General features: G+C 45.4%; 1 protein-coding gene across 2 annotated transcripts; it reads right to left on the bottom strand.

The window, feature by feature from the left end:
• Positions 1–100: 100 nt before the first annotated feature.
• On the bottom strand, positions 101–10823 carry MIF4GD (MIF4G domain containing). Of its 2 annotated transcripts, none has more exons than XM_083429989.1 (6): positions 10671–10823; positions 5483–5618; positions 4135–4244; positions 2677–2832; positions 1475–1567; positions 101–801 (listed from the first exon to the last, which is right to left on the bottom strand). In XM_083429989.1, exons 2-6 carry the CDS (start codon positions 5562–5564, stop codon positions 574–576), a joined length of 669 nt encoding a protein of 222 aa, XP_083286115.1. In that variant the 5' UTR covers positions 5565–5618; positions 10671–10823; the 3' UTR covers positions 101–573. The 2 variants fall into 2 exon arrangements, with proteins under 2 accessions (XP_083286115.1, XP_083286116.1); XM_083429990.1 differs by lacking the exon at positions 10671–10823 and adding an exon at positions 10327–10664.
• Positions 10824–12922: the final 2099 nt, after the last annotated feature.

The raw sequence follows: 12922 nt of genomic DNA, 5'->3' as shown, positions 1-12922 counted from the left end.
CGTTAATAGCCCTTAAACTGCTAATAGCGCTAATAGTGCTAATTCGCTAATGGACTTAATGAACGGATTCTTTTCGTCTTGTGAGGCACCACTGTAACAAACTTCCACATGCTGCAGAGGGAGACAGATTCTTAGGCTTAGTGTGCTTTTGGAGTAAATAAGGTTATCACCAGGCTGGTTTTAAACCACAGCCTTTTTTGTTTTAAGGCTGAATACATTAAAATTAGTATATACAAGTAAGCTTCTCGTAGAGAACTACCCTGTGTCAAATGTCAGTCCAGCTTGCGGCAGTGATTAATACAGGTTCCTATTTAGTGCAACATGATGGGAGCGGCAGTGGCAGAATGCGACCCTTTTCTCTTCTCCCAGCTCCCCAATTTCAGCCAGCGCAAAAGATCTATCGAGGGAGCAAGTTATACATTCTATGTACAAAAAGTGCTAGGGTTCGGGTGGAGGGGAAGGAAGTATTAAAAATAATTGCAGCTTTGTTGTTGTTATGTGAAGTTTGCTGGTGCAAAGGGTTCAGAGTGGAAATTCAAACTCTGGCTTTGGGCAGGGTGAGCGACTGGCCGCTCAATCTGCGACCTCACTGTAATAGTACTTCTGGGCTGCATCTGTCATTTTCCAGTCGGCAGCCCGGAACTCAATGATCTCAAGCAAGAGTAGCTGGGAAAGGGAGGTAAGGCCCTCCTGCAGGAGGAAACCGTCTCGCAGGAGGGAAAAAAGCTCATCCATCCTCTGGGTGTTCATCTTCTCAAGTTGTTCACCAATGCGGTGTAGCTGCAGCACCAAACAGTCCACCTTAATGGAAGGAAATAAATATGCTTCTGTTAAGAATCAGGGTGGTTGGGTAAAGGGGGTGCTGCACAGAAATGTCTCATGTTGGCATCTTGGCACTAAATCAGGAGAGAAGGGGAAAAATAAAGTAGGCTGCTAAACCGAACCTTGGGCTGCATTTTTTGTGATTTATTGCATTTTGGTTGTGTTCTTTGGATGTGCTTTTATTTCTTCTCTATGACTACTTTTGTTATATTTGTAATTAACTATTGTTTCCGTGCTGCAAGATGCCTTGAGCATGGTTTTAATTATGGAGAGGCAGCATGCAAATAAAATGATGGCTGGGTGGATGCAGTATTTTTTTTCTTAAAAAAACACTTTAGGGGTACTCTCACTTTGACTCAAGGAAATCATCATTTTATCGTTCAAATCTGGAAAAATATATTCAGTAAATGGACAAAAGTACAAAGATTTACAAAATGTTTAGGGGGATGTGTCCCCCCAGAAAAAAGCACTGGGTGGATGTGTGTAGAAACTAGCCTACTATACAAAGGGGAAATTTGCATTCATTGCTCCAGGCTGAAAAAAGATTCCCACCCCTGGCCTAAAAGTTGTCCACCTTCCAATCTTCTTTACCAGGTGTGTTCTCACAGGACAGCAACCTGCTTTTGTCCCACTGTGCCCTGAGAATACTCACCTCTTCCTCTTTCCGCAGGCTTTCTGGCTGCGCCAGTCGGAACAGGCAGTCGTAAACCGGGTTCACCAGTGCCATCATGGGCATGTTATTGACCTGGGAAATAGGCAGGGTGCACTTGTCAACTATCGCTCAGAATCATTATGGAATTGTTAAAGAGCCCCTCCCTGTGTGTGTGTCTTAAAAATCCCAGAAAGTTAGCTGTGCGTGCTAAGTCTCTTGAAACAAGAACAACCAAGAGCATCTGTGGCACCTTAAGAAAACTGTCACAAATGTACTGTAGCACAGCCTAGAGCCCTTTTGCATCAGATAAAACTACCCGACTTTTAGAAGACGTTTGAAGGCAACTCTGTTTAGGGAAGTTTTAAATGTTTGAAGTTTTATTCAGTTTTTTATGTTCTGTTGAAAGCTGCCCAGAGTGGCTGGGGAAACCCAGCCAGATGGGCGGGGTAGGAATAATAAATTATTATTATTAAAATTATTATAACAGGAAGGACCAAACTGCAAGGACCCCCATGGCAGGCTGCTTCTAAAAGCTGTCCTGCTGCTACATCATGCTAGACCATGAACCTTTCAGACTGCAAGAAGATTTTCTGTACAAGTGACAAATGCAAAGACCACCCAGTTACACTCATTTGAATTAAGGCCTCCTGTGGCAGCCCCAGTCATTTCAGGTGAGTGCCCCAGATGTGGAATGCTTTTCCACAGAGGTTGCCAGGCACTCACCTTATCATCCTTTGGGTGCCGGGCAAATGCCTTTTTATTTCCCCCAAGTATTTTAGATGCACGTTTAATTCTGTTCAATGTTTTATGCTGCTTTTTTCAATCTTGCTGGATTGAATGGCGGCATTAAAACAAAAACAAAAAAACAACCCTAAACACAACCACTTTCCCTCAATATGAGAGCAGCGCATGAACTGGCCCCAGATCTGGATAATACAGTGGACGCTTGGGTTGTGAACGTGATCCGTGTGGGATGCACATTTGCAACCTGCAGCGGCGCAACTGCACATGCGTGGGTTGCGATATGTCGCTTCTGTGCATGTGTAAATTTAGCACTTCTGCGCATGCGCGACCGTCGAAACCTGGAAGTAACCCATTCCGGTACTTCTGGGTTTCGGCGCGTCCGTAACCTGAAAAAACGCAACCTGAAGTGTCTGTAACCTGAGGTATGACTGTACACCAGTTCTGAAGTTTGGTCTTACCCTCAGGTAGTCAAAGATGTTACAGATAAAAGTGACATAGCAGATCCAGGCCTGGAGGGAACAGGCTCGCAGTTCATCCCGATCTTTATACTCCTGCTGAAGTCGGTTGAGGAGCCCCCGCCGAAAGACACTCTGGCCCACCTGCTTGCTCTCCGCCTGCGACAAAGGCAAAGAGGTTTAACGCTAGAAGGATGCTGTGTGTAATCTCAGCTGTGGCAGCAGGCTGCCTGGGCTTATCTCTCTTTTTTTCTCTTCCTCTCTCATGCTTCAAAACACACCACCGTGCAGAAAAAGTTCTGGCACGATGAAGCAGGAGCCTATAGGTGCAAAAAAGTTCAGAGGGGAGGCAAAACTGAGACAGGTCACTAATGGGAGTTTTGCTCACCACGTCTGGTCTGGAGTTGAAGGGATAGATTCACCTTCTTGCCCTCTCACAGCTGGGCTGGGCACCCAAAATATTCAGCAGGGCAGGCCAAACCAAGCTCCATCTGCAGGAAAGGAAGCATGGCTGGTGGTAGAGCCAAAGTGAACAGCATGCACATCTAGAATGGCTTTTATGCAACCTACAGGCTCCTTTTGTATATCCCTAACAGATATATATATATATATATATATACACACACACACACACACACACACACACACACACATATATATATATATATATATATATATATATATATATATATATGTTTATGTATGTGTGTACACACATACATGCACAAGTTTTCCCGCAGCCTTTCCACTATGTTTTCTTGGGAAAGTTCCCCAGACCTCTGGACTTGTAGAAAAATTTATTTCACGTTGGGTTCTTGCTTTAACAAAAAATCAGCAATGTCGCTTCCCTCTGATCTCACCCACCTATGTCTCATCCTTGCACCAACCATGCTGGAGATACAAAACAAGAAAAGCAAAAGAGAGGGCAGGAACATCTAAACAAAAACTGGCTAGGAGATGGTGAGATGCATTTTTTAAATCACTTGCAGCAATGTTGGCCTCCCCCTGCAAGACCACTTAGATCATCTGGAAATTTTACCAGTGGCACCACACCCTACAAAATATCACTGGGCGGTGATCCCAAAAGGGTGAATTTCTACTGCTACCCCAACGTTTTTGAATATCTTCCCTCTGCCATATATGAAGCATCATCAATTATTCACTTCAGACGTGTAGTAAAGATGTATCTTCTCATGCATGCTTTCACTGCTCTGTAAGATTGGATCCTTATATCTGGATTTCTGTTTTTATCGCATTGTTTTATTTGGTTTTTTTGTTTCTTATACATGGGCTCAGTTTTTTTAAAAAAAAACATTGTTTAGAAATACTTTTAAATAAAACAGCGTACATGAATAGTATGTTATTTATATGCAAATAAAATTTCCAGAATAGTTGCATATGGTGAACAGCTGTGCTGTGAAAACTACCAGTTTCCAAAACATGGCATGCTCATTCTCCCACCTGGATGATGGTGTAGCAGATGCGCCCGGCCTCTTTGCTGAACACAGAGTCTTTGAGGGACTGGTCCACAATTACATTGGCAACCTTCTCCAGATCTACACTGCTGGGGTCTGTAAAAGAAGTGTAACGCTATCAGTGCTGCCTCAAAACAAGCATACCTTTGCATCATTCTGTATGTTTAAAACTGCACAATAATTGATGGGTTCCTTCTTCTTTTTTGCTGGATATTTTATTTATGGATCAAAACTGTCTCTGTAGGAATGGTGCTGTTTGCAAACCTTTCTGCATCACAAATCTCCTGGAAGGAAGAGTGATCTGCTATTCCATCTTAAAGGCAGGAGAAATCTGAGGCCAAAAAGTGAGTGACATGCCTGAGCTGTGTCATATCTGCCCCTACAAATTTAATCCAGTTTTAAACTGCCTAAACTGCCACTGATCCCAACAAAGCAAACATTGGGACCTGTAGCTCCATAAAGAGCTTAGTCATTCTAATGAAGTATTTTCAGCATTCTCATTATATTACATTCCTAGGATACTTTGGAAGAAACTGTGACCTCACAGGTAGGCAAAAATGCGTCCTCCAGGTGTTGTTGGAATATAGCTCCCATTCGTCCCACCTTGCATAGCCAAAGGTCAAGGATGGTGGCGGGAAGCAACAGAAGTTGGAGAAGGCTGCTCTATAGTCAGGAGCCATCTAAGGACGATGGGCTGTCTCAATAGTAGAATTTTACATACATCAGTTCAGCTTCTTCTTTTGCTTTCTCTGCTGCAGGCTAAATTGGGACAGCCATGCACATGCCTTATCAGAGTATAGCACTTTGTAGCTTACATTACAAATCCACCTGAACTCACCAGTAGTCAAGAGTGCAGCAGCAAACATTATCTACCTGAACGTTTAAATCTGTTCTTATCAGTAACATCTGATGCACCATCTGTTTGAAGACTAGCCAATAAATGGACATACAGAGTTCCAGTGTTACGGGAGGGGGCGAAAAACTTCTCTATCCACTTTCTCAACATAGTGCATAATTTTATCATGTCTCCTCTCACTTGTCTTTCTTTGTTTTCCCCCCCTTATTCATTTAAAAAGTTCCAGGTGCTTCAAACGTGTCTCATAGGGGGAGTCGCACCATCCCCTTGATCATTTTGGCTCCCGTTTCCAAACCTTTTCTAACCCTGAAGAAGATTTTAAGGAATGGGCAATTCATATCAGAGCACACACAACCCTTTGATAGGCCCAAACAGCTCCAAATCTAGCAGTGAATTATGCTTGATTCATGGCAATGGGGAGGAGGGACAAGGGGGGAAACAGGGAGGGAGGGAGGGGGGAAAAGGGAGAGATACTGACCTTTGAGGGCTGTTTTGAGTAGCTGCTGAATCTCTGTATCAAACGTGTGTATTTTATATTCTTCTTTGCCTGTGTCCCCCATCTCTTTCCCTCCTTCAGTGGTGACAGATCAGGGGAGCAGCTGAGTTAGTGGTAACTGTGGGGAGAGAAGCGATCAGGTACTGATTATCCCGAAAAGGGAAGGAGACAGTATTAGTCATGGCTTTTCAGATGCTCTCATTCTCCGCTGAACAGGAAAATGGAACTGCCAGTTACACTGGAGTTCCTGAAATGAAACTACATTCCTCATAACAAAGAAAAAGTTGTTGCAAAATCTCCTCAGACAAGAATGGTACTTCTGCTTGTCTCCCCCCACCCCCGCATTATCTCTGTTCTATCTACAAGGGTGTTGGGACTTTTTTGCTATTTCACCCACTTAAGATTTAAGGAGGGAATGCCTTTGTTTTGGGCTGAAATATCCAGGCTTACCTGCCCACCCCATTCAGTGCCAAACCAAATTTAACTGCCACATCGCCCCCTGAATACTGAATAGACAACAGGCCAAACGCATCATTGCTCACTCATCAGAATTCCGCAGCTGTGACATGTGTTTTCACTGCAATTGGTGAAAAGTGAGGTGACAAAACAAGGGATGCTTCCAGCGAAAACATCTAGCACTCTGGGATCTATGCAAAAGGATGTGGGGTGGGAATGCAGGAGAGGAAACAACAGTGCTCCTTTCCCACTGGGTTTCCAGTTAGTTTCTGTCATTCCAAAGGTCTTTGGCTTTACTTCAAGTGGCTAGTCCTCTGCAACTCTTAGGCCTTGGTTATATCTCATAACTCCTCCTTGTTCTCAGTATTCAAGCTCATCTGTCACTCACCCCTTCTGATGGGGATTGCCCATGCACAAAGCACAACAGGATCAGGGACACTATTTTAGTAGAGAGGAACACATACAGGTTAGTTAGTAGGTGTTAGGGACAAGATTAAGCATGTCCAAAGGCCTGCTCTTGCAAAACATTCATGACGATATGACAAGTGAGCAGAATTTTAAAAAAGCATTCGTTATGCATATTTTCTATAATTTAATAATAGCTATGTACATTTATGGTTATTTGTTTATTCCATATGTCTGCCACATTTTCTTCAAGGAGTTCAAGGCATACATGGTTGTCTCCCTCTTCAATTAATCCCACAATAACTCTGGGAGGTAGGTTGGTCTGAGAGGCAGTGACCAGCCCAAAGTTTTGATGATCAAGTGGAAATTTGATTCCTGGCCTCCCAGGTCCTAGTCTGACATTTTACCCAGTCTTTCTCAACTTTGGGTCCCCAGATGTTGTTTGACTACAACTCCCATCATCCCTGACCACTGGTTCCGCTAGCTAGGGGTGATGGGTGTTGTAGTCCAACAACATCTGGGAACCAAGAGGTTGAGAAAGGCTGCTCTAACCACTTCACCACACTGGCTCTTGCAAGCCTATTTTCATACAGTTTCCCATACAATACTAACAAGACCCAACCTGAACTGCTGATATCAGATAGGATCAAGGGCTTTCTGGTTGGTGCTGCTATATTATATTTGTCGTAGTAGTAGGCTTTAATCCTGCTCTTCAAAAAAAAAAAAAAAAAAATTCCCAGGGTGGCTTACAAAGAAACAACAGCAACAACATAATAAAGCAATAAAAACCACTCATCACATGATACAAACAGTAGAAACAAAAAGAAGAAATAAAAACTTCTTTAAAAAGATAAAGCAGATTAAAGCAGATATGAGGAAAGAAAAAGAAGAAGAAGAATTAATTTCTACCCCACCTATCTGGCTGGATTTCCCCAGCCACTCTAGGTGGCTTCCAACAAAATATTAAAAATACAATAAAACCAGACATTAAAAACTTCCCTAAACAGGACTGCCTTCATATGTCAGATAATTGTTTATTTCCTTGACATCTGATGGGAGGGCATTCCACAAGGCAGGTGCCACAACCGAGAAGGCCCTCTGCCTGGTTCCCTGTAATCTCACATCTCACAGTGAGGGAACTACCAGAAGGCCCTCGGAGCTGGACCTCAGTGTCCAGGATGAACGATGGGGGTGGAAACGCTCCTTCAGGTATACTGGGCTGAGGCCATTTAGGACTTTAAACACTTTGAATTGTGCTCAGAAATGTACTGGGAGCCAATGCAGGTCTTTCAGGACCAGTGTAATATGGTCTCAGTGGCCGCTCCCAGTCACCAGTCTAGCTGCCGCATTCTGGATTAATTATAGTTTCCGAGTCACCTTCAAAGGTAGCCTCACGTAGAGTGCGTTGCAGTAGTCCAAGCAGGAGATAACTAGAGAATGCACCATTCTGGTGAGACAGTCTGCAGGCAGGTAGGAAACCCAGCCAGATATAAATAATAAGTTGTTGTTGTCATCAGCCTGCGTACCAGATGGAGCTGGTAGACAGCTGCCCTGGACACAGAATTGACCTGTGCCTCCATGGACAGCTGTGAGTCAATTGACTCCCAGGCTGCACACCTGCTCCCTCAGGGGCACAGTTACCCCATTCAGAACCAGGAAGTCCTCCACACCCACCCACCCCCTGTCCCCCCAAAATAGTACTTTTGTATTGTCAGAATTCAACCTCAATCTGTAAGCCACCCATCCTCCAACCGCCTCCATTGGGAGGGAGCTTTCCATAACCTGGGCACCATCACTAAGGTCTTTCTCCCCAATAGTCGTTGGCTTTACCCCCAATGCCAGCGGGCATCCAAATAATGGCCTCTGTTGCATTATCTGTAGGCACATGTGGAGGCAGGCGGTCCTTCAAACTGGGAAGGACTTTAAATGTCAAAATGAACACTCTGAATTGAGCTGTAAATGGACAGGGAGCTTGTGCTAATCGATGAAGCACCAGCATGATGTGATTAAAACTGGCCCTGGTCCCAGTTAGCCATCTAGCAGTAAGTATCAGAATGCGTATCACACTGCAGCAGTCTAATCTGAAGGTTAACAGAGCACAGATTCCTCCCTCAAGGTAGGGTCACAGCTGGCGCAGTCAGCCAATCTGGCAAAAGGCATTCTCAGGCTCAAAGGCCACCAGGGACAAAGGCGGCCCCAGACTATGAAATAGCTATAGTAATGTTATCAGCATAGTGCAGGCACACCTTTTCTACTAAACGACAACAACGAAGGGATTCGTCCCTTTGGCATACATACAGTAATTCAGAGCCAGTTCCTTTGATATGCCTGCAAGTGACTTCTTGAACAAAATCCCTGTGTACATTTACTCACATAACTTCAGAGGGACTAAATCCTGCAAATTCACCCCTTCGGCTCCGGGAACATGTTTCAACTTTATAATTCACAGAAGGGGATCAGTACAGCTTCACTGTGACAATGTTCATATATAAAGGTTGCTTTTGTGAACTATAGCTTTTGTTCTCTTTTCTGATAGTCAGCTGCAAGTGTATAATGTCAGAATGCACTTTAGATGTGACCTGGCTACAGATATGGATACTCCTGAAATGTAAAGTCACGGTATGAGAGACCAAGTGGGGGATAGCAACTACTACTACTACTACTACTACTACTACTACTACTAAATTTCTATTTCTATACTGTTGTTAAACCGTGCTTGGGTTCCAGACTACTCCCATAATACTCATGTTTCTGCACATACCAGATCTGCCACACAAACATCTCTGTGCTTAGTTCATGGCAGTTATTACATGCAGAAGATAAACATTATCAGTGCTGCAAAGTTAATGATTTCTGTGCACAACAACTTGCCATCAACCATATGTAAACTCTCCTGAGTTTGCGTAGGTGCTGATTTGGCCATAAGGCCCCCTAGTTCAGTGAGAAAGCCCAGGAATAAATATCCAGCAAAAAAAAAAAAAAAAAAGGAAGGGGGGGGGGAGATCTTAGCGAGCAAGGACTAGGATATATTATCATACCAGCCTTTCTCAAAGTCATTCCCTCCAGATGATTTGGACTACAACTCCCATTCTTCCTGTATGCTAACTGCAATGCTAACTGGGGCTGAGTTGTAGTCCAAAACACCTGGAAGGCACCACATTGGAGAAGACTGGAACAGACCATGCTGGGAGAGGTAGTATAATGATCTGACTCAATATAAGGCACCTTTGTAGAGATTATCTCAGCAAAGGTCTGGCAGGCAGATATCCTGGATTACAGAGATTACAAATTAGATTGTTGTTGTTTGGCCTTGCCATTTTTGTCAGTTGTGGCAATTTCAATTGGATTTATTAAGAAAAATATGACAAGGAGATTCAAACCATGATCCCTTCCAAAGGCATACATAAGTCAGAATGGGCTTGTTCCTACTATAGCTGGCCAAAAACTCCTTTATGAGTCATGGAGATGTTCTGACAATACACTGAAAGGATTGCCAAGATTAGACGGGCGAGCATGGGCATGCCAGGTCACATTCCCTTCTACATTGCTGGAAGAGTTACATGCACAGCCCAACTGTGTGCACAGGTTTTACAGGGGCCAAAGATGTAAACCAGTCTAGGGACGGGAAGGGGACATATTTTGGGCACAACTTGCTGAAGACAAAGTGGTCTGACTATGTGCCACAACTACCTTTCAGCCTAACCTATCTCACAGAGGTTGTGTGAGAATAAAATGGAAATTGGGGGAGGAAACCTATGTACGCCACTTTGAGCTCCCGGGAGGAAAAGTGGGATATAAACAGAATAAGAATAAGCATCTGAACATGAACAGAGAAGGATCGCTTGTAAAATCCAGAAAGCTCAAGTCAGGAAGGCAGATGGGAGAGAAAATGCTCCACGCCCGTTAAGAAGCGGGCGTTTCTTTCTGAAACTAACAAGGAAGAGAGATTTTCAAATGTTACCAACCTGCTTTGTTTGGGTTTTTTTTTATGCCTCCACTTTCAGGACTGGAGTGAGGTGCATCTTTACGAGGGAACAGCAGCCCGCCCAGCCCAGCCCAGCCCAGCCAGCTAGTCAGCCCCCCCTCACCCTAATTCTTTTTGGTTTCTGGTTCGGGTCGGTGGAGGTAGATCAGGAAAAAGCCCACAGCCATGAAGAACAGCAGCAGGAGCAGGAAAGGCAGCAACTCAAGCATGGAGTGCAAATGCAGGATGGGCATCCTGCACCAATTCGACCCGCCACCAGCAAAATAAAAACAATAATACGTTTTTTTAAAAAAAAATTGCCCAGCTGCTGCTGCTCTCCCTTACTTTTCATCCGCTTTTGGTGTCAGGCGGAGACTCCTGGAAGACGAATTCTTTCCATTGCTTGCAAACCCGGAGGGTTTCCTCTTAGGTCATTTCCTAGCAGGCTGAGCCAAGCGGGAGGAGAGTTTGTGATCGGGAGGCGGCGGAGGCAGCGCCACCTGCTGGAAGGTTCTGAGCAGGGGTTGGAGGGAATCTTCCTGCCTGGGTTGTGAGGCGTTCGTTTTTTTTAATTAGTTTTTTTTTTAATAAAGATTTTCCTGCATTGACAAATAAACAGGGGAAAGCACACGTCCTTTCAACTTTCACAGTTCGTTTACATGCAGTGTTGTATTTGTCGTTTCACGTGCAACCTGAGAAGCCCGCCAAGCAGGTGCAAAACAGGTGTGAGGGACGGAGCCAGACGCAGAAATTAAATGGTGGCTCAGAGAGGGCAGAGCCTATTGCACCTCACGAGCCACACATCGGTTTGACACTGTCACTGACTCTGCGCGCGCGCGCGCGCACACACACACACACGTTATTCAAGGCGCACTCCTGAACGTATTTGGTTTTAAGCAGCTCCCTTGTGAATATGCCTGAATATTGGAGACCTCCTCAGGCCCTTCTCTGTTGCTCCCGCCTTTTGGAAGTGAGGAGCTTGTTATGCATTTTGTGTTTTTGACTTGTGTTTTTATGCTGTGAACCGCCCTGAAATCTACGAATGAAGGGCGGTATACAAATCTAATAAATAACAATGATAACAAAGCAACGATTTCCAGCAGCAACATCCCATGGGTGGGGGCTCCTTTTACACAGAGGTGTTTGCCTATGGTCGGCTCTGCTTAATTATAGGTGCTCCAGTCAAGGAAGCAGATCTTGGCTGGATATTAGAAAATATCCTAATAGGGGGAAGGTTGCAGCTGCTAGGCACCCCCCAAAATGCAAGTGGGCCTAATGGCCACATCCCCCAATAGTCAAGCATTAGGATTTAACTAGAAAGCTTGAAAGGGGTGGCTTTCAACCAGTGTGCCATGGCGCCCTGGGGTGCCTTGAATGATGGTCAGGGGGGGCGACAGGGCAACACTGGCCTCTGTCCCTCTTTCCTTCCTTCCGTCCTCTGATGCCCTCTCACGTTTCTGCCTCCCAAAGGCTTGCACAGCTGTTTGTTGCAGCAGCCCTGGTTACAAGCTCCCCAGGCGAATGGTGGCTCTGGGGATGGCCGGGGGTGTTGGTTGCCAGGAGCTGAGGTGGCCTCAGAGTAAGCAAGCAAGCGAGTGAGGGAGCCCAGCCAGCCAGTTTGCCAGACCTTGCTGGTGGGAATGGACAGACAAGTGGGAGGCCGGGCAGGCAGGCCTTTCTTGTTCTTGCTGTGTGCAAGGCTTGACTGGGATCCAAGTGCCTGACACCGAAGGGGAGCCTTTCTGCCATGCAGGCCCAACAGTGCCCATTGCCTTCCAAGGTGGGCAAGATGGTGGCCTCACGTTCACCTTTGGCCAGACTCCATTGGGCATCCTCTTCCCAGACCCCTCTGGGGCGGCATAAGGAGGAGCCTCTCATTGTGGTGGGGTGGGGTAGCTCAGAGACCAGGGGCGGCTGCCCTGAAGACTCCCAAGGAGAGGGGAGAGGAGGCTGAGGGAACACTCCACAAGGGAGAGTGTTTGAAAAGGGGTGAAGGGCTGCTGGCTCTGCAGGAAGGGGTGACATAACTGGGCTCCTGAGCCCCACAGGGGTGCCGCAGAAAGAACGTAGTTGGTCAAGGGAGCCGTGGACTCAAAAAGGTTGAAAACCTCTGGGTTATAGGATTGCTCAGAAGACCCACTATGGATGTGTATCTACGGCAGTGCAGGCACAAGGCCCGTTCATATGCTTGTGCAGCTGCTAAAGAGGCATGACAGCTGGGAACATCAGCATGGGGTACAGGACAGGCAAGTGCAGTCCTATTCCCTTTTCATTCAGGGCGCAAAGCAATATTGACAGCTCAATATCAAAAGTGTGGTGTTAGTGGGCATATTCTGCTGATCACATAGTCAATCACAGAATTGTAGAGTTGGAAGGGACCTGAAGAGTCATCTGATCCACTCCACTGCAATGCAAGAATCACAGCTGAGCTAATGTACGTATGTCAAGCTATCAGTGGGCATTATTTATTCATTTATTGAATTTATATCCTACCTTTTCTCCAAGGAGCATAAGGTGGTGTACATGGTGTTCTCTCCCCCCCCCCTTCATTTAATCCCCACAACAACCCTGTGAGGTAGGTTAGGCTGAGAGGCAGT

Source organism: Podarcis tiliguerta (assembly GCF_965153285.1).
Source record: "Podarcis tiliguerta genome assembly, chromosome: 2".
NCBI classification, from domain to species: Eukaryota; Metazoa; Chordata; class Lepidosauria; order Squamata; family Lacertidae; genus Podarcis; species Podarcis tiliguerta.
The sequence above is the reverse complement of the archived record's forward strand: the minus strand, read 5'-3'. Positions and strand labels throughout refer to the sequence as shown.

What these genes read in the sequence shown, in the direction of transcription:
- MIF4GD (XM_083429989.1), bottom strand. Translation starts at nt 5,564, where the DNA reads ATGGGGGACACAGGCAAAGAAGAATATAAAATACACACGTTTGATACA. An exon ending in ACTCAAAACAGCCCTCAAAG is followed by an intron (nt 4,245 to 5,482) that starts GTCAGTATCTCT and finishes CTTCTTTTACAG; the next exon opens with ACCCCAGCAGTGTAGATCTG. An exon ending in GCCTGCGGAAAGAGGAAGAG is followed by an intron (nt 802 to 1,474) that starts GTGAGTATTCTC and finishes CCTTCCATTAAG; the next exon opens with GTGGACTGTTTGGTGCTGCA.